The following is a 21,988-nucleotide window of genomic DNA, read 5'->3' on the forward strand; positions in this document are numbered from 1 at the left end:
TTGTATAAGCTTATCCCTTGTTAAATCCCTCATTGTAAAGACCTTACCTGGCAATTATCTTGCATTAGACTAGAAATATCAGATAATGTGTAAAATATATTCAAATATAAAAGTAGCTTAAAAATGCTGAATTGTAAACATGCCAGGATGCTAGCCCTTGGCTCTGTGTGGAACTCCCAGAGTGGACGCGAACGTGTTGATTGTGCAAAGCTGCTCTTGTAATATAATTTACAGGCTGGAAGCCCAATTCAGCAGCCTCCCACAATGCACCCTCCCTCCCCCCCCATTTCCAAAAGCAGGTTCTGTACAAATGTAGATCTGGCACCTTACACTCCGAAGGGGTGCAAGCAGGTAATCGGTGAGCACACATGCCCCTCTGCCAGTGCCAGGTTACAGAGGGAGGCCCCCCTCAGGGCACCCAGTACCAACCTTGCACTGCCCCCTGGCAGTGACACCCTGACCTGGCACCTTGTACTTTGACGGAGGGGAAGGGAGGTAAGGTAATAACTGTGCCCATGTGCCCCTCTGCCGCTGCCAGGCCTAGGGGTTAACTTGGGCTGGAGGAAAGGGCTTGATCTCAGGACGCTCCTCCAAGATCGGTCTAGTGGTTGCACTTATCCTTGCTGCCCTGGGAAACGTGATGTTCAGTTTCAGGATAGTCAATTCTGACACCATTCTGGGGTAAGAAAGTTATTATTGCCTGTGTCCTCTGAAACCTTTGAAGTGCCCTGGTCACTTTGACATCCATGCCCCTTGGATACCAAGAAGCCTTCAAAATAACCGCAGTGCTCCATTCCACAATAGGAATTGGCCCAGGTGTTAAAAGCCCTCTTTAGATTGCTCTTATAGAATTAACCAGTCAGGATTTCCTGGGAGAACCATTTGCTTTCTCTGATAGCCTACAGCTGCTGTGAATCCCCTTTGAAGTGCTTGATAGTCAGTTTTACTGGGGAGTACCCTTTTATAAACTGGAAGGTTAGCATCAGGTGTCTGCATCCTTTGAAGTGGTTTGATTGGCGTGTATGGATTACTTACCCACTAGCAAAGAGCTTTGCTTGTTTTTCTTTCCCTTCACGCTTGAATGCATCTAGAGTGCTTTGTAAACTTTGTGGTTAGAAAAGAGGAAGTGAAATTTCATTAAATATCCAACCTAATGAATGCTTACAAACATTCAGCCTTTGACTGACAGGTGCGGAGATCAGGATGCCCCAATCTCTGCAAAGCCGGGCTGGCCAACCTGTTTCAGATTATGCGTAAATTTAAATAGCTAAAGTGGGTGAATCCTACCTGACCGGCAATGTTAATACCAGTGGAAATACTCCATGTTTTAGATTGCATAACAGGTGAATTGCAGCCATTATCTAGATTGAAATTTAAGAACAATGCTTGGAATGTTGCACTGTCGGAGGTGCAATTCAGATGAAACATGGTTAGAAAAGGTGTCATGGCACTGTTTAAAGAAGAGCAATGGATTTCTCTGGTGACTAGCCAACACTGATCTCGAACCAACATCATAAACTGATCTGGCCATTTATTCACTTGTTATTTGAGGGACCTGTATGCACAAATTCTGCGTTCCAACATTAAAACAGTGGCTACACTTCAAAAGTACTTCATTAGCTGTGAAGTGCTTTTGGAAGTCCTGAGATTGTGAAAGACACTATCTAAATGAAAAAAAATCTTCCTTAAAAGAGGTTTGCAATTTAATTGCACCCAGAGGCCTAGAGGAAAACTGCCCTGCAACCACCACTGTTCTGAAGTTTCTCCAATCTAAAAAACAGGTTTTTGGTGACAAAAACACATGGCTCCCACCAATCCATCTTCCTCCAATATGCTTCCACTTAACGTTTCCAACTACATGTATGCTTTAACGAAGCGTCTGTTTATACTCTTTGAAATTTACTGTGTAAAATATCCAAACCAGAGAATTTCACTCGCCATTTGCTTAGTTCTCTGCCATGTTGTCCCTGTCCATAGAAAGAAGCATTAGTAATAGATATTCTTTATCTGTTTGTGACCCACAGCTCCTGTGTGGAAGCCCTGCATTATTTATTGCTACACAACAGTCTCATGTAAATTGCCCCATGGTTATCATATAACAGTCTGAAGCAATTAAAGGGATCATCTCATAAAAAAGGGCAAGCAATCCCCTTTTATACACACCATACATATTGATGTTCTAGCATTAGGAACTAATGACTGGTGAAGGCAAAACGTTCAGATCTCCTACTAGCTTGTAAACAGTGCATCACCAAGTCTCTTTGATCCCCAGACTCAAAGAAACTTGCAGCAAGGAATTTAAAGAGCAGCATGGAAAACACTTTGACCACACTTATATTAGCAAGTTGGTATGTGTTAAGTGTGCATGCATCTCCCACTAAGAACCCACAACACTCTTATCTTACCCTATCCATGAGCAATGAACTTTTAAAAAAATGCTGAGAAGAGGAGATTCCATTTTTAATTTATCCCATATGTTAAAATACTTAAAAAGAAATAGCCCAAAACAAACTTTAATTTCTCTTATTCCTTCCAAGCATCTACAATGACAAGTAGCCTATTTATTCTATTCTATCACTCTATTTATTTTAAAGTTTATTTATCAGTGTCACAAGTAGACTTAGATTAACATTGCAATGAAGTTACTGTGAAAATCCCCGTAGTCGCCACATTCTGACGCCTGTTCGGGTACACTGAGGGAGAATTTAGCATGGCCAATACACCTAACCGGCACGTCTTTCGGACTGTTGTTCAATTCCCAGCTTGGGTCAGTGGCTGTGCGGAGTTTGCACGTTCTCCCTGTATCTGCGAGGGTTTCCTCCGGTTTCCTCGGAGAGAACGTGCAGGTTTCGCACAGACAGTGACCCAAGCCAGGAATCGAACCCGGATCCCTGGCCCTGTGAGGCAACAGTGCCAACCACTGTGCCGCCCTACTGTGCCACATAATCTGGGGCCAACGTTATTTTGAAACAATGCGGTTGACAAGATCTTTGTTCGTTAAGAATGTCAAGGCGTATAGTGCAAAAGTGAACCTTTGGTACAAAACAGCCATGATCTAATGCAATAGTGGAACAGACTCAAGGGCTGGAATTTTCTGGCCCTGCTGTGGCAGATTTCCCAGCAGCAGATACGACGAGCCATTCAAATTCCTGCTGACTTCGACGGGATGAAGGCTGAAAATCCCACCCCTTACAAGGTGTCTGAACTGTGTACTCCTGTTCCTGCTTTCCTGGGGTAGGAATACATCCTCAGAATTGGAGCAAAACGACTTCCATTTCTTATAGAAACCACCAATGTACTTTAATGGAACTGGGTGTTGTATAACTTGGCCAATAATTCTAAACCTCTATCTTTTCTCCATGTTTCCTGTTTTGTTGCAAATATGGGGACAACATAAAAACCTATATCTTGAAACATTGTGTGAATTGCAATTGAACTCGAACTTTGCCACCTACTCAGTGTAAACACCTTCGATCAGAATATTTAATCTGGATAACAAAACTTGCTAACAGAACAAACCAACAGAGGTTGACAAATTATGTAAACGCATGTATTAACCATTACAATAAAAAATTTATTATGCCTAGTGCATGATGATGGTAATACCATAGAATGGCTACACTGCAGAAGGGGGCCAATCGGCTCATCGAGTCTGCACCAACACTCCGAAAGAACATCTTACCCAGGCCCACCAACCCCCCATAGTTTTAATAGCAAACTTCAAAAACAAATGGAGTCTAAGATATTACCGTTTTAACATGTAGAACAGTAATATGAATTTTAACAAACCAGAAATCAAACATAGTTGAGCCTAGTCTCAACTGTTACTGTTAGATGGGATGTCAGATATCATAATCACAAAGTTTTGTTCACATGCGTTCATAAGAGTGATAAGAGTAAGTCTTAGTTACAATGGGATTGACTATTTGGATAGAAATCTGCACATCTGACAGGGCCTGCCATATAACTTTAAGTACTAGCTTCAAAATGATGTACCTTCATACCAATCGTGTTTAAACAGCGTTGCATCACATTGCAACTTGCCATCCCCCTTGTACTGTTTTGTGTGTCTCTGAAGCTTTCACAAATGGTCTTATCTAAAACAGTTTTGGATAAAGAATGCCTATTCGACAGATCTAATGTTAGTGGGCTTCAATATTGCTACTGATACTGTTGTATCATATTGCTTAACAAACGGCAACCAACTGACAGTATTGTGAGTAATGAATGATTCTGTTCTACAGCTTGCACTAGTTTACAGCAGGCCAAGTGTTCTTGCAACATAAATGAGAATACATGTTCGCAAACATGCTGGAGATTAAGAGACAAACATTCTGCTGCTCAGCAGTGGCACGGTGGAACTTTACCCCGACCAGTGCAGGGAACAGCGGGTTAACAAGCAGTCACATAAACTGAATGTTTATCATTAGATATTCGCAAATTAAAGGGATATTAAGTTACAAAAATATATTTCCCAAACATTTCCACTTTTGATGTGCCAATGAAGAGAAGCCAAGGCTTTATAATATTTTCATCCTGATTATGGATTGTGCAAGTGATGCAACATGTGCTCCAATATAATTTGGCTTTACCATACTGTCTGTTCATAAATAAACAAAAATTTGAAAAACACTTTTTCATTTAAGCTGTTTCCTTCCAATATCTCAGCTGGATTTTCTTTTGCCTCTGTGTTGCTTTTCCAGCAGTACTGGGGTGGACCATGGAGTGAAGCAATCCAGTTATTTTTTGCATGTACAATTTTCAGCGAGAAGTAATGCTGGCAACCACAAGTACCTGCCCAAATATGGGTGGGTATCTTCTAATTAAATGGTATCCAGAGAGTGACATCATATATCACTGCCTTAACAACATCAGATGCAAGTCACACAAGCATTCTACAGGCACCCTCTCAAAATAGGGCTACTGCAGGGAATTTAGAAGTTCAAAGTGTTCACTCAAGTGAATCAGGTCAGTCGCAGGACAATTATTGAACTTCTCTCTGTCAACAACCTATACTTACTGTAATGAAATGTCCCAAATCACTTCAAAGGAGCATTATAAAACGAAGTATAACAACAAGATCACATAAAGCGATATTAGGTCAGATGACTTAGTCAAAGAGATAGGTTTTAAGGGGTGTCTTATAGAAAGAAAATGGGGCTGGGTGGAGGGAGATAGTTCCCAAGTTTGGGATCTAGTTAACTGAAGGCTTGGCAACCAATGGTGTAATTACTATAATGGGAGAAGCTCATGACGCCTGAATTAGAGGAGCACAGATTGTAGGTTTTGGAGCTGGAGGGAGATTACACAGAGGGGGAGGGGCAGGGTCATGGAGGGATTTGCTAGTATACGCAAGAGACCCATCACTTCTATCTGCTCAGCCGGTAGTCAGCTGCTTTAAGCTGTCGCAGAATCCCTTGGATTCGACTAAAGACATTATCTAAATGCAAGATGTTGTAGTTTACATTTACAACAACTTGTATTAACATAATAACTTTATTGTAGTAAACATTTCAAGATGTGTCACAGGAGCATTAAAAAATGCTGACACTGAACCGCAGAAGGAGCTATTAAAAAAGCTGACAAAAAACTTGGCTTAGGCACTAGATTTTAAGAAGCATTTTAAAGGACAGAGAGGTAGAGAAGCAGAGGGGTTTGGGGGACGGGGGTGGAACTCCAGAACTTAGAACCCAGACAGCCAATGGCGGAACAATTACAATCAGATATGTGCAAAAAACCAGAGTTGGAGGTCCACAGATACCTCAGAGGTGAAAAAAAGGGAGATGTTGTTGAAGCTTTTCATCTTGCACTTATTAGGACAGATGTAAGAATGCCAAATTTCAAAGAGAAAAAATTATTCTGCCTGAGAATGGGAGTGGTGATTGGTTGGCAAGTCAGCTCTGATTGGTTGAAGCTTGCCATGAAAAATCATCCAGGAAACTAAAGCTAATACACTTTGTTAATTCACAAGAGGTGTAATGTCTGGACATATTCTTTTTGCCTGCAGAAAAGAACTCGCACTGAAATTCATATACCACATTGCTCGTTTGTATGGTAGGCTGAACTGCTTTTTGGCTTGACGGCAGCATCCTGTTTGTGGCAGACATTTGAGTTGTCATGGCATAGAAGCATCATGCAATGACTAGCTTCACCTGTTACTCAAATTTCTGTGATGCTTTATGCTTTCAGAGTAATCTGAGGTAGACTCGGAACTTCAGCCCATTTATGAGTACACACACTACAGAGTGAGCGATAATCTGACTGGAGTAGCCATTATTTCATCTGTCCTATTTTGCACAGTGAGCAGAAATAGCTTGGTTTTATTACTGACATCACCAATAAAGCCAATCTTGCCGTGCACAGAACAGGAGGAATCCCAAAGCGGATATTGACCAGTGAAAGTGGGTTTGTAGTAGCGTTTGCACAAGAGACGAAGGTGGCTCAGAGACCTGTAATGTTATGAAGTCTTGGTGAAGGAGGAAGTGCTTGTTTAGAAGCTCACCCCAGGGTCAAATAGGACACCAAAGTGTGCAAACAGTCTGGTTTAAGCAGTTGTCAGAGAGAGGGATGGAGCCTGTGGCTGGGACTGAAGACAATGCCTTCAGTCTTCCCAACACCCAACAATTAGTTATTGGAAATTTCTGCTCATCCAATCCTGGATGTCAGACAATTTTGAGGGAGTGGAAGGGTTGGAAGGGTTGGAAGGCTTGGTGGTGTGACAGAACTAACAGCATATATGTCGAACCTGATGTTGTGTTTTCAGATGATGCATTGATGGGCAACATGGTAGGGGCAGGAGAGTTACTGGTCCAGAGGTAATCAAGAGAGGTCACTGCAGGTGATTGCCATGACTGGGCAGATAAGATAGCAAGCAGGAGAGGGCAGACCAACCAGTCGGACAACAGTGGGGAGCATCAAATGTGGACAGTTTGATCAATCATGTTAAAGATTGCAAACAGGTCAACAAGTATGAGGAGGGATAGTTCACAATGGTAAAAGTAACAGATAATGTTATTTGTTGCTTCAGCATTCCTTAATAGTAAATTAACGATCTTGCTAGAGTGCATGTATTATTTGTTGGCTATTAATAGCAAACTAAAACTACACTGTCCAATCCATCATCGCTATTCTCACAAAAGAAATCCCTTGACTGCTGCCTCACCATATAGAGCGACATGTATTGGTGCTCAAAGTTGTACTGTTATTTTAATCCTAGAAAGAAACACCTTCACCCTAAGTTAGTGGAGTAAATTCCATGATGTAAAGATCGATCATGTAATGTTAGAAGATAATTTTATCTTTCTCTGCTGAAAATTTTAATATCCAGTAATAGGAACTAAAGGTCCTTTGCTATTTAGGAAACTAGCAGAGTATTCGATGGAAATATCTGACTACAGAAGTGCAATTGTTGGTATATTTTTGGCACTGGGACTTAGCACTTCCGTGATTTTGGACAGTAACCTACTGTAACACTTTCCTGTCTGCCGCCTCCTATGCGTTAACTGCCGACGAACTACATAAGGAAACATTTGTCTCAGTCAGAGTCCTCGAAGGTCACAAGCCAGAAATGAGCTAAAGATCCATCAGTTCTCCCTTCGTGAACTTACCCTGCAGTATTCATCGATTGGTTTCAGCCGCTTGACTGCAACATCCCTGATGTGACTTCGTCTGAAGAGGATTTTACCTGCAAAGAAAAAAAACACATAGCATCTTTTCAGCAAGTGACACAGACAAATGACCTTCCTCATACCCTCTAAGTCATGAACGAACAGTGCCTTCCCTTTCCATTCACTTTGTTCATCTGGGAAGGAGTCAAATGTTCAATTCTTTCGGGAGGTTCATTGGGAACACTTGGACGTCGGTATCTGTGTAAATTATATGGAATTCTTTTTCCATTCACTCGAGAAAATATTTGCCACAAGTAATTTTATTGCTGCGAATGGAAAGTTCTGAACGGAATATTCTGATTGTTTAATTGGTATCTGGTAAATGTGCTCAAATAACCTAGATTTCAAAGCAGCAATAAAAATACTGCTTTTCATTGAGCCACTTACCCCTTCCATAAGGGAATCAATTAGAAACTTAGGTGTGGTAGACAAGGTGGTACACATCTAATGCAAAACACCAGTGGGGGGGCGGGGGGGTCACTGGAAAAGGAATGACATTGTACACAAAATATTCAAATACTTTTATGCAGTTGATTCAAGTATTCTTCTGTGTCTTTTGCACTTTGTTATTGTGCAGAATATAATAGGGCATCCGAAAGATAATGTTGCAGGAGATGAATTAGGCCAGTTTCATTTGCGCATCCAGTCAGGATGGTTCTTTAAAGGGATAACTCTGTCTCGCATCAATGTGCAGCATATAATTAATCCAAACAAAACTCTTGCTTGAAGAGCGACCTTCCCCCATCAAGACTGCCCAAGCCTTCAGGTCATGGATATCAAGGACAGCTACTCATTTCTCTTCTTTGGGATTCAGCTCTTGTATCCATCTTCAGGTCAACATTGTGATGAGGTCTGGTGCTGAGTAATTCGGATAGAATCCAAATTAGGCATTGGCGAACAGTTTATTAGTTTGCAGATGCCACTTGATGGCACAAATGATGATTTAATCAATCACTAATGATTGGGAGGAATCTGATATCATAATTGGCAAGATTAGACCTTCCTATATTTTCTCAGTAAAATACGCTTAAGCAGTTGTCATTATTGTCGGGTAGTTACCAGAGTAGTAGTAACACTGCAATAGCTTAACAACGGGTGTGACTAGCTCATGTGGAAAGGTCCGCAGCATTACAACTGGAATATTGTCTGCCTCCACACCCTTTACTCTGTCCAGTGCATTTAGATATTTGTTAATGTGAATTGAACTGTCTGGACAATTGGTTTCTGATCTTGGGGGTCTATGGGAACAAGTTGAGGAGGATTCACTCAGCATGCTTGGCTGAAGATGCTTGCCATCACTTCAGCCCTAGCTGTTGCACTCATGGTTGAGGATAGAGATTGACTCTGCTCTGCTGGAAATGGGCCTGCTTATCTCTGTCTATAATCAGCATCTTCTGGTGTATGCATGATGTCAGCTGAGCTTCACTAGGTTGGTACCTATTCAGTTTCCTGAAAAATCGGTTGTTTCCCGATGTCTCCCACCAGACAATATTTTCTATTCCCTTTTTAATTCAAACTATGCCTCTTTTAACTGTATTCAATGCTGTTTCAGTGGCATTCATAGAATCATAGAAATCATAGAAACCCTACAGTGCAGAAGGAGGCCATTCGGCCCATCGAGTCTGCACCGACCACAATCCCACCCAGGCCCTACTCCCACATATTTTACCCGCTAATCCCTCTAACCTACGCATCCCAGGACTCTAAGGGGCAATTTTTTTTTTAACCTGGCCAATCAACCTAACCCGCACATCTTTGGACTGTGGGAGGAAACCGGAGCACCCGGAGGAAACCCACGCAGACACGAGGAGAATGTGCAAACTCCACACAGACAGTGACCCGAGCCGGGAATCGAACCCGGGACCCTGGAGCTGTGAAGCAGCAGTGCTAACCACTGTGCTACCGTGCCGCTAATGGGCATTGTTGCCCATTAGCCCATAGCATCCCACTCCTGCCAGCTACAAGATAAATTTCAGAATTTTTACAATGCAGGAGGCAGCCATTCAGTCCATCGAGTCTACTCTCTGAAAGAGTATTCTACCCAGTCCCACTCCCCAGCTTTATCCCTGGTACTTAGCGCATTCTTTCTTTTTAGATAGCGATGCAATTCCCTTTTGAATACCTCGATTGAACTTGCCTCCCTCTCAATAAGTTCGTTCCAGACTCCAACGACCCTCTAGGTAAAATAAGTGTTTCTACATCGCTTACAAACATACAAGCAAGGATCAGAAGTAGGCCATTCAGCCCCTCGAGTCTGTTTCACCATTTGATAAGATCCGGTCTGGTCTGATACTAACCTGAAATCTGCATCCTGCCTACCTCCGATAACCTATCACCCCCTTGCTTACCAAGAATCGATCCATCTCTGCCTTAAAAATATTCAATTTGCGTGGTGAGAATTCGGAATCCCACATTAAGCTTGCTGCTTTTTTCTTTCCTAATTCTTGCTGGTGCAATTCTTCAAGCCAAGAAATTACCACGGTCACATGAGATGGAGTTGTTATTTTCAGGCATCTGATTTGAAAATAGTAAAATTTGCTAACTGGATTGCAAAATAAAAATGCTGACAACAGTCAGTGTAACCTCATGGTTATATCTTCAGATGCAAAATATTATTTTTTAAAGGAACAATATATGACAAATTGTTGCACTGAAGGATAGCGAAAGGAGGGGTAGCAAGATGAAATAGCATCAACGGTTTATAATTAGCAGGAAATTGAAATTATAAATCCTTTAAACTGAAGAAATTGTGAAAATTAAGTATTTCAATCTGTTGCTTTTGGTACTGGGACAAGAGTGCCCTGTTGGCTGAAAATTAAACTGGGATGAAACATTTACTTCCACATCTGGAATTGGAGTTTAAATTTAAATCAGTGATGCAATAAAAATGTTCTGGCTTGTTGATTGTAATTTTTGCAACCTGAATCCTGGATTAGGCCTTTTGGGCTCTTGAGCCTGCTCCTCCGTACAATAGGACTGTAGCTGAGCTTTTGCCTCAATTCAACTTTCCTGTCCTATCCCATATCCCTTGATTCCATTTCCCAAAACCATCCACACTTTAACACTAAGTTGCCCATTTCAATCAGAAAGACCATAAAGGTGGCTGGGCATGGGAAACAGAGAAGAAGTGAACACTTGTGTAGTATGTGATGATCATCTGGGGTTAATATTTACAATATAATTGCCACTGCTCAGAGAATGGTATGTAAATCACTTTGTTCTGTAAAAGCCAAGGGTTATGTTCTTTTTTTCTTGCGAGACCTAGGCCACATCCAAATGTCTGAACCATTTGCACTTTCCTCTATAATCATTTGGGAGCACAGACCAACCAGCAAGCAACACGATGAAGTAACTTTAAAATCAATGGGGAACAGTTACGTTCTCCACCTCAGCAAAGCAGGGTACCACTGAAGGGCAAGAGGAGTAAGGGACATTTGCCCACCCTCTGCCGAACCAAACTCATCCTTGGCCACACCATCATTCATTCTTTCTCTCTCATTCAAAAATCCAGGAAAATCTAACAAAGGAGATCACACTTGGCATGAGTAAAGAAGGCCGCCTCAGAGGATCTGACACAGATGGTAGGGATTACAATTGAATCCAACGACATCCACTCTGCCAAGATCCAAGGAGGATTTAACACACTGAAACAATATCCATAGCAAATGACAATCAGCTCCAGCTGCTTTCCCCGAACAAACAGACCTCCAAAATCAAAATCAGTGCATCCACTATGGACATTTTGGCCAATGGCCTTCAGGCAATGAGAGACTATAGGGAGAGAGAATAATAACCAACTTCCAACAGCTTCTCGGTCAACACTTGCAGGTGTCTGCATCTCCAGGGTAAGGAAGAGTAAAACAATACCCAAGACCTGTCCTCTGTTGCACTTTTAGGGGCTCCTGCTGGAAAGGACACTAGAAGATGTAGGGCAGGAGCAGGACTGGGCTCAGATCAGTTGTCCTCCACTACTCAATTGCCTACCAGCATTCATGAGGACTGGGTTCATTTCCAGATTGCCACTTATTGAGGTACTTGAGGCTGATTAGTATGGAACTGTACTCAAGCAATGGTCAGCACTCTCATGAGAGAAGTAGGACAGAATTGGCAAAACAAAGCATGTAATACATACCATTATCGTAGCAACCACTCCAAACACAGAACCTCACATAATCTCAAAAATATTTAATTTAAATTTTCTTTTTTTTTATATAAATAGTGCATAGTTACAGTTTTAATAAAATAACTCAGGGATGAGAAGTGTATGGAAATCAGCCATTTTTGTCAGAGCTAATATGACTCATTTGCATTGGCAGCACTTACGAATAAGCCAACTGGTGCCATTTGCAGACATATTTTCCACAAGCTATGGTGTCTGTGTCCCACACTTCAAAACTCAAGTAACGCTGCTTGCCATTGAAAGAGTAAAGTTGAGTGCACACAGTTTAACATGTTCATTTACAACAACAACAATTTTTAAAAAGTACTTTTGCTTCCAGATTAAAGCAGGGGTACAAATTTGTGGAATTGAATTGAGGAATTACTCAGTGATGTGAGTGGTTAAAAGTAAGAACTGGCAAAAACTCAAGATCCATTTGATGCACTTTGATCAAGGTGGCGCTGCCACTGGCTAAGGCAAGCTTGTCCTTGATTATTTTGCTGAAGGATTTCTGTTCCCGTGATCTCGAAAAAAACTACAATAAAAGGGTACAGCAGTGACATTCATTCCAACAAATAAAGCAAATTAAAAACATGTTCCAATGTTTGCAAATGCATTCATTGCTGACAACAAATTTTAAACTTCAGATGAGATTTATGAAAAACATGCATCAGTGAGATGACTCTCTAGGCTCTGTCTGGCATGCAGCTAAGTAAAACCAGAAATCTGGGAATTAATCTGCTATTAAGCTCTTGTTTAGTGTGGTGTCCCTAGTTTATATCATGAAACCAACAAGAGCTGGCAGGCAGAAACACATTTCTACTTTGTGGAGATTAAAAGTTAGAGTGAGCTATAGTTGTTGCCAATAAATAAATACTTTTGCCACCACGCGTAAGTCAGAGATGATGAAGCTGACCTACTTAAAACAACCTCTACTTTGTTTCAAGCATAAGGAAAACACTTTGCAACAGAACTGAGGATTAATTTGAGGTATACTGCAATACGTACAGCATAGATTCAGGGACTATTTCATATATTACAACAATTATGACACTTGCAGCTTTAATGTATAAATTACATGGTCTTGGCTGACAGGAATATCATAAATTAACAAATTACCCCAAATAAATTAACAGAATAATGTGAAGTGAAGAGGAAGAATGATCTCCACAAATCCTCTTGAAGGACAAAGGCATTCTCTGGGGTGAATATAAGAACACGCAGAAACTTATTAAATGGATGGTTGGGGCAGCCACAAAATATTACAGGAAAAATTATTTCAGTCTGTGAAGTGAGAACACTATAGGATACGGACAGGACAGAAAATAAGAGCTAGCTCCTGGGTGTTTGGTGAAGACATGATGCTCTTGGGGGGGCACAATGCATAGTGGTTATCACTGCTGCCTCACAGCACCATGGACGCAGGTTCGATTCCCGGCTTAGGTCACTGTCTGTGGTGTTTGCACATTCTCCTCGTATCTGCGTGGGTTTCCTCCGGGTGCTCTGGTTTCCTCCCACAGTCCAAAGACATGCTGGTTAGACACATTGACCATGCTAAATTCTCCCTCAGTGTATCTGAACAGGCGCTGGAGTGTGGCGACTAGGATATTTAAACAGCAATTTCATTGCAGTGTTAATGTAAGCCTACTTGTGACTAATAAATAAACTTTTACTTTAACTTTAAAGTCTTTTTTTAAGTTTTAAAGTTTTATTTATTAGTGTCACAAGTAGGCTTACATTAACACTGCAATGAAGTTACCATGAAAATCCACTCGTTGCCACACTCCGGTACACAGAGGGAGAATTTAGCATGGCCAATGCACCTAACCAGCACATCTTTTAGGCTGTGGGAGGAGACCAGAACACCCAGAGGAAACCAGGGAGAACTTGGCAATCTCCACACAATCAGTGACCCAAGCCAGGAATCGAACCTGGGTCCCTGGCTCTGTGAAGCATCAGTACTAACCACTGTGCCTCCCCGCCGCACTCAAAAAAAGGTGCTAAAGAGTGTTATGCCAAGTAAGTCAACAGCCAGAATCTGACCACCGTTCACGCTGGTGGGATTTTTCTATCCCGCCACAGTGAACAGATTTGGCTGGCCACCAACTTCGCTGCAGCGGGAGCGTGGCATGAACGACAGGTAAGATAGCGCCCAACATCTTGAAGATAAATGAAGTGGAACTCCTAAAAGACTAAAATAGTCCAAAACAATGAAGTAAGATGGATGGATGGCATTCCTCCCCACAGAGTCATTAAGGGCCAATCAATATCAACTCACTCTTAAAAATTCAGGTCAGCATTAGACACTTCCTCAGGTTCAGTGGGATCAGTTGCTCAGGTGTAAGGGCCGGATTTTCACTACCGAGACAGCTAGCTTGAGTCAGGAAATTTCCCGACTGTGCTGACCTGTCTCAGTTTAAAGCGTTCCACATTGCACGGTTTTCACTCCAGGCAGGCAAGTGCAAGACGGAATCGGGTCCTTTGTGGCCATGGGGGTAGGCAAGTATCGAAGTGGGCTGGTTAGAAGCACCACCTCAGTTCTCTAGGACTTTGTCACATTTGTAGTAAAAGCAGCTAGAAAAAATATTGCAAAGCAAGCAGCAAATTTTGTATTCCACTAAGGCACATGGCTTCATCTCCAACAATGATCTTCGGTCCAATACCAGTTGCTCACTGTTCCTTATCCAACAGATGAAACAAATGAAACTGCTTCTCCAAAATAGTCCTGGTGCCTCAAAAGAAATCCTTCCAGGGAATTTACAGCGTAGTTTGACATTATAGAAACCCAATCAGAATAATTACCAAGATAAATGTGCACTTAAGAAAGTATCACCCTCAAGACTCCAGGTCATGACAAGTTTTGTCATGGCCTTGCCAAGTGTAAAAAAAAAATCAACTGAATAGCCATTCCTAGTTACGGATATGTAGACGTTCGAATAGACGAGATATGCATTATCTGTAAAATCTGATTCACATCCTACATCCTTTCATGTTGCCAAGTCTTCCAAGTGATTAAGAACCAAGAGAACCTCACACTGGAGGCAGCGATTGATTCTGAGAGACACTTTATAGAAACCAGGCATCCTGTTGCCATGATAAAATTCTAAACAATCTGAGTTCGAGATGCTAATGTGCTATGTCATAATAAGGCCAAAGACCACACAAGGTAGCGTTCCATTCAATAGAAAATCCTGACGGATTTCCTTTTCCTGTGTCACAAAACACATTTCTGATTTCCTCAGCTTCCCCCTGGTGCTTCTCAGCATTCCAGTGAACAGCAACCTTCCTCTAAAAGCAAACAAGTCATCCATTGGTTAGCCCCGCATGTAAATGCTCCTACCCAACAGAATTGAAAAAAACACTTAAAGTAAAGTAAAAATGAAGTAAAGTTTATTTATTAGTCACAAGTAGGCTTACATTAACACCTCAATGAAGTTACTGTGAAAATCCCCCAGTCGCCACACTGTTCACAATTAGCCACAAATTGCATGTCTTCTGCTACTTTTAAAATATGAATATGGCTTTTACCATTATGTATTACATATGCAAAACTGAAGCTGGGGATCTTTTAACTTCACAATGCAATCCAAAAATACTATGTTATATTCTGGTCTTTCATTCTTTAGGCAGAACTGCTACTCTAGCCCTAAAAGGGGTTTAAATCATCACAACATGCTGGGGTCACCCATTTTTATTTGGGAGCTCAAATTAAATTGATCACATAACTGAGCACTCTTGTTAAATTAATGGAAAACCATCCTGCTGGTTGTCATGCTGGGTTGTCATACTGGGATATTTTTATTCAAATTCCCAGTACTCCAAAGACCAAAGCCATCAAGACAATTCTAGAAACCTCTTGTCACAATTCAGACATTCTCCACAGAAAGCGAAACGTACGGTTCTGTAAAAACGTTAACTCTTTGCAGATGCGGGGGGGGGGGGCGATTCTCTCATTCCAACCCGCTAATTTTTTGGCGGGTCGGGTCAGGAGATGTGCGCGTGCGCAGGTTCGCAGGATTTGTGCATGCGTTCCCGATGCATGCGTGTCTCCCACCACTGGAAATCCAGCGCGTTCAGGACCACACAGGAAACCGGTGGGAAGACCAGGTAAGTATTTTAATCTATTTTTGATGTTATTCAAATGTCATTATCGGGCCTGGGACTGAATTCTCCGGGCCCGATAGCATCTCCCACCCCGCCAGTACAAATTCACTCCGGTGAGGTTTACAGTAGCTTTTAGGGGAACTAACAGGACAAGGAATGGGAATCACTCCCCCGAAGGAGTGAAGGGGGAGAAGGCAACCAGGGCCCCCCCAGGGGGTCAGGCGGCAGGGTGATGGTGCCCTCTGGGCATGGGCACCCTGGCAGTGCCAGCCTGTGCCCTCGGCATTGCCCACAGGACATGGGGCAGTGCCAAGGGAGTGTGGCCTACTGGGGGCAGGGCTTAGGGTGGGGCTTGATGGGGGCAGGGCCTGGGGGAGATCAATGGGGGTGGGGGGTCCCACTCGCGCTCTGCATTGGGATCCGGTCAGGGCAGAAGGGAGGCCAACGATCGATGTGGCGGGAGAGCGGGGGCAGGGGGGCTGGCCCATGAATGTTTGTGGGGGCCGCAATTGGGCCACAACCAATGACGGACAGGTGCTGTCAAATCTGACATTCTGGTGAAAGCATACAAATTAATCTTCAGTAGTGCATGCAGCAGTGGATCCACTGCTATATCTGTTACATTTAGAAATTAGAGTCTAAACCAGAAGTATGTGACTTCCCAGACGGCTCAATGGCAAATGTCAGGAATCTCAATGGGGCAACTGGGTTTAAGCCCAGATTTAACTGTGATTCCTGTTCCTTGCCGTTATAAAGTGTTGACTGGGCCACTAAATGATACAGCACTACAGCTGTGAAGTCAATTTCGAACTTTCAATTTTCCTAATTTTACAAAGAAATGTCCACTGAACAGCAATGCAGACACAGAGGTTTGATTTAGTGACCTGTCGATCGTGGGCACAAATCCCGTAATGGCTGCTAAATCTCGTGAGCGGCCAAAAACAGGACTTGCGCGTGTGAGATCTCAGTTTGAGTTCTTCCCCACCACCCACCTGCCCCGACGTGATCAGGTCCACACCCAAAAAGGGCGTGAGCCTAATTTCCATAAACGTCAATGTATTTTCTACTTACCGGCCTTGACATTGTAACATCAGTCCCCAATTAACCTTCCCACCTAGTCGTTATGATGTCATGTCTGTACAAATTACTACTGGTTTTCAAAAATGAATGATGGAGATATGTATGGCCCCTGGGTGCTGAGGAACATGGCCAGACAGTGCCCTGGCACAGCCAACCCCACTGGGAGTGGGGGGGCACCAATAATTGTGTGGTGGGTGAGTGGGGGGGGGGGGGGGGGGAGGGAGGCGGATGCCCGATGCTTGTGACGGTGGGAGGAGAAGCAAGCCCCAATGCCTGTGGGTTGGGGAGGGGAGGAGAGGGGTAGGGGAAGAGATCTGGATTCCTGGCCTTGCCTACGTCATTAGATTCCACCTCTCCAGCTGACTGTGCGTTTTATAAAGGGAAGCAAGGACCATCCAGTGTTGTTCAATACAGTGAGAAAAGCCGCCTGTGCAGTCTGCGAGCTTCATGCCAATTTTCCCGCCAGGGCCAACGCTTTGCGCAACTTTGGGAAGATTCCGCCAATGGTAAGCATTCCGTTTCGAAGGAAAAGACGGAGTCAGATTCTCTGGTCTGCCCACAGTGAGTTTCTCGGCAACACGAGGTTGGCTGATGGCGGAACCTTCTGCTCCTGCTGCCGTCAATGGGATTTCCCACCGAATCCATCCCATACCACTGGGAAGCTTGTGGCGGGAGTGTGCCTTCGGTGGGACCGAAAGATTGTACTGCTGTGAACAGCCAGAAGATTTCGCCCATCATTTTTAAAATGGTTTATAAAGTACTTCACATTTAAAGTTTTAATACAAATGGATAACAGTGACTGATGCTCCTTTTGGTTTTATATTCCCGATGTAGATAAATAAACTCCTCAGGAAACTTTTGCTACAAGTCCCCTGGTTGCATAAATTGGAGCATAATTCCTGCATAGGTTTATTGCAGAAAATTTGGGGTCGCACCTCTTTGTATAAATGAAGTGAGACACTTTTATCGCAGCAACACCACTGCTTCCAGGTTGAGCAAATAATACTGAAAAGTGTCAGACTACACTTGTCGCATTTGCTTATTTACTACTTTGGGCATGAGAAATACAATGGGGGAAATCTTAGCCGAAACGGGTGTGAGGCTGATTGTAATATGTAAAAGCGATGTTAAATATCGCTGTAGTCCGGGCTCACATGCGTCTGTGGCATCACTGTTGTAGGTTCTTTCTGGTGACGATCACATATGGTCCCCAGCAATGGGGACGTGTCATGATGGTCTCGCCGGTGGAACCGTGGTCATTGAGGTGCCCTGCGAGGGGCCTCTGTAACAGCGATCAGTGGGGGAGGAGGGGAACAGTGGGGGGGGGGGGGGGAACCCCTGCCACTATGCAACAGCGATCCGGGGGTGGGGGGAGAAACCGCTGCGCACTCTGCAACTGGCAATTGGCCGGTCAGGTCAAGGAGGGTTTCGGCTGTGAGGGGGTATGGGGTTTCAGCCGCAATTGCCTGAGCACAGAGATCTGCAGATGCACAATTGCGCTCTCTGCTGCTATCAGCCAGCCTTCGGGCAAGCTAGGACCCACCCACTTCCCTCCTGCTGGCGTAAAACCGGTTTGGCCTCATTTCTTTGACAGTCAGATAAGATTCGATTTTTAAATTGCCCACAAAAACGGCACAAATTCCTCCCATTTTCACGCTCGTTTGGCACTGTGAATTTCTTTGGTAAGATCGCCCCCAATGTTTTTCCATTTCAATTACCCATTCCCAAATAGTAGAACATCAATTAAATACTTATGCTCCCACCATCTTAATCTTTTCCCATCCACGTACTGCTTCTTAACATCTTTACTCTCAGGCCAGGACGACCTGTTTGGCTAGGATTCCTTGCTTCTTTTGGACTGTATCATTTTCTGTAAGTCCCAAGCCCACGATCCACAAGCCAAAAGAAACTGACATTGGGACCTCTGTCAAAATCTTCCATCACAGGCAAAAAATTTCTCATAACAATAATGAGATCTTTTGGGAATTTCTATTCAAATACTGAAATGAATTCAAATTCAAATTTGATACACATCATATTTGGTCCCAGCATGTCTAAACAAATGGAAATTTGGACCAACCTTCTTGGGTGGAAGTGTGAAATTTAAGGAGGCGACAACCTCATATGTTTCCAGAGTGTTTAACTATTTCAACACACTCAGATGTTCATTTGTTATTCAAGCATTTTTATCACCTCCCTTTAGTGGATTAACATCCGAAGTTAAACATACCAAAAATCAATTCCAATATTATGGTTCTACGGGTGAAAGAAATATCATATTCCATTACAGGGAGAAGAAGATCAGATGTAATTCACATGGTGCTAAAAATCGAGAGAAAAACAATAAGGGCTCGCTCGCTCCAAGGCCTGAAAATCCCGCCCGAGGTCAATGGACCTTTGACCCGCCCGCTACATTTCCCGTGGCAAACGGAACGGGAAAATTCCGCCCTAAATGTTCGACAAGTTGTTTTACAGCATAGCACATATCCCTCACATATAATAACTTATCTAAAAAAATTCAAATTAATATAAAAGTATAGGGATAGAAATTCATCTCACAGTGAGACAGAACTCTGAGACTGTCCTCCAGTTATAGGCAGTGCCTGACATTCACTTCCATTGCAGAGTTCCTACTCTTTGGATTGCTCAACTGCCTTTCTTTTAGTTTCAAAGACTTCATCACCCTCAATGCCTCTGTTGGTAAAGCAAGGAAGTAACTACATTGGATAAACTGGGGCACATACAATGCAAACTGGAGGAAAAGCAGCTGAGCTTCCGATTACGTATTTTACAGGTTAAGGACTTAAGTTGATTCATTAGTGTCACAAGCTAGCTTACATTAACACTGCAATGAAGTTACTGCGAAAATCTCCTAGTCGCCACACTCCAACACCTGTTTGGGTACACTGAGGGAGAATTTAGCATGGCCAATGCAGCTAACCAGCACGTCTTTCGGACTTAACAACTTCAGACCATGAACTCTCTCTCCTCCACCTTCACTCCATTTCCATCAATTTATTTCACTTCACTTCATTTATTTATTTTTGCAGGAGGAGTCTTGCAATTGACTTCTGAATTTGTAGTGCTAGGAAGGTTACAACTAATAATGTTGTTTGATCTTCCTGGTAACTGTTTAAAAGTTCTGATTGGAAGAGCACAATTGGGCAAGGCTGCGCTGGAACGCCTTCTGTGGCCCAACAGCCTCCCGACAATAACCCCAATAATTTTGCAACATTTTAAAAATCGCACTTTCCATCTTGATACATGTCTCAGGTTGTCCTTTGACACGCTGCTTACTGTTATTCTGTCATTTACACATTCTGATCCCTTAATGGCCGCTATCAGCACCCTCTTAGCCATGATCACCACCATTTATATTCCTTTTGTCTATGACATATTTGTCAATCTCTCCCGTCGCCACCAACTGTTGGCCCCCTACTACCCCCGCTCCCCCCCCCACCACCCCACCCCCACTCCTCACCACAGCAATATAAATCTCATCCTATTTTCTATTGTCTTCAGCTCTGACAAGGGGTCATCCAGACTCGAAACATTAGCTCTGTTCTCTTTTGGCTAAGATCAAGTGTAGTATCGACATGCTGTGCTTGGTTGAAGTCATTAGGTTACATTTTAGCTTCATTTGAAGCAATTTTTAAAAGCGGCATCTCGACCTTTTGGCTAAGATGCAAATGAGATCAAGCCTTGGAGGAGGAGCTATTCCTACTCCAGTCAGCTTGGATCATGTAGATCAAGCCCAAGACAGGAGGCGAGAGCCCCGTCTTGTCAGCTTGAATCGGGAACGTCTCAACTTGTTCAGACTCTGAATTGGACTTGATTTGATTGAATTGGAATAAAAATACAAAAAAAAATTAGCTCTGTTCTCTCTCCACAGATATTGTCAGACCTGCTGAGATTTTCCAGCATTTTCTGTTCTTTTTACAAGTTTATACTTACTTTAGAGGCCATCATATCAAAAGGGAGCTTAATTGTATTTCTGTCTCCTTTCCTTATAGGAAAGTTGAACCCCTGGCCTGTGATGAGTGAGTTAATCTCAGCTGAAGTGACAGGAGGAGTCTTGCAATTGACTTCTGTATTTGTAGGGCTAGGAAAGGTAACAACTAATAATGATCTTTGACCTTCTTGATCATTATTCAAAAGTTCTGATTGGAAGAGCACAATTGGGCAAGGCTGCGCTGGAACGTCTTCTGTGGCCCAACAGCCTCCCGACAATACCCCCAACGCGGGTCACAGAAGAAATGTGGCCACTTGGGAAGTCACTGGATGCTCTGATTTTGATTTGATTTATTATTGTCACATGTATTGGGAGCCAGTGAACAGTATTGTTTCTTACGAGCTATACAGACAAAACATACCATTCATAGAGTACATAGGGAAGAAGGAAAGGAGAGAGTGCATAACCTAATGTTACAGTCACAACTAGGGTGTAGAGCAAGATCAACTTAATATGTGGTAGGTCCATTCAAAAGTCTGATGGCACCAGGGAAGAAGCTGTTCTTGAGTTGGTTGGTAAGTGATCGCAGACCTTCGTATCTTCTTCCCGATGGAAGAAAGTTGAAGGGAGTATGGCTGGGGTGCATGGAGTCCTTGATTATACTAGCTGCTTTTCCGAGGCAGTGGGAAGTGTAGACAGAGTCAATGGATGGGAGGCTGGTTTAGCAAATGTGGAGCTTTAGACCAGCAAACTTGGTTTCATAACGACCGAAAGATGTGCTGGTTAGGTGCTTTGGCCATGCTAAATTCTCCCTCAGTGTACCTGAACAGGTGCCGAAGTATGGCGACTAGGGGATTTTCACAGTAACTTAGTTGCAGTATTAATGCAAGCCTACTTGTGACATTAATAAACACAATATTTAAACTTCTCTCTACAAGTAACAGAATTCCAAGTGATGACATTGTCTGGGAAGATTTCCACAGGTAGAAGCGTTATATGGTGGTTTGCCACTGGCTTTTTGTGTGG

The 21,988-nt window shown here is 42.9% G+C and overlaps 1 protein-coding gene across 3 annotated transcripts in view; it reads right to left on the minus strand.

The window, feature by feature from the left end:
• Positions 1 to 21,988, minus strand: part of sh3pxd2b (SH3 and PX domains 2B) — a 273,651-nt gene that overhangs the window by 132,730 nt on the left and 118,933 nt on the right. For all 3 annotated transcript variants that reach the window (XM_078231114.1, XM_078231115.1, XM_078231116.1), the window contains one exon: positions 7,608 to 7,684. In XM_078231114.1, the coding sequence (XP_078087240.1) occupies positions 7,608 to 7,684 (77 nt within the window). The remainder of the gene's footprint in view (positions 1 to 7,607; positions 7,685 to 21,988) is intronic.

The sequence above is a fragment of the Mustelus asterias genome, chromosome 16 (genome assembly GCF_964213995.1).
Source record: "Mustelus asterias chromosome 16, sMusAst1.hap1.1, whole genome shotgun sequence".
In the NCBI taxonomy this organism is placed as follows: domain Eukaryota; kingdom Metazoa; phylum Chordata; class Chondrichthyes; order Carcharhiniformes; family Triakidae; genus Mustelus; species Mustelus asterias.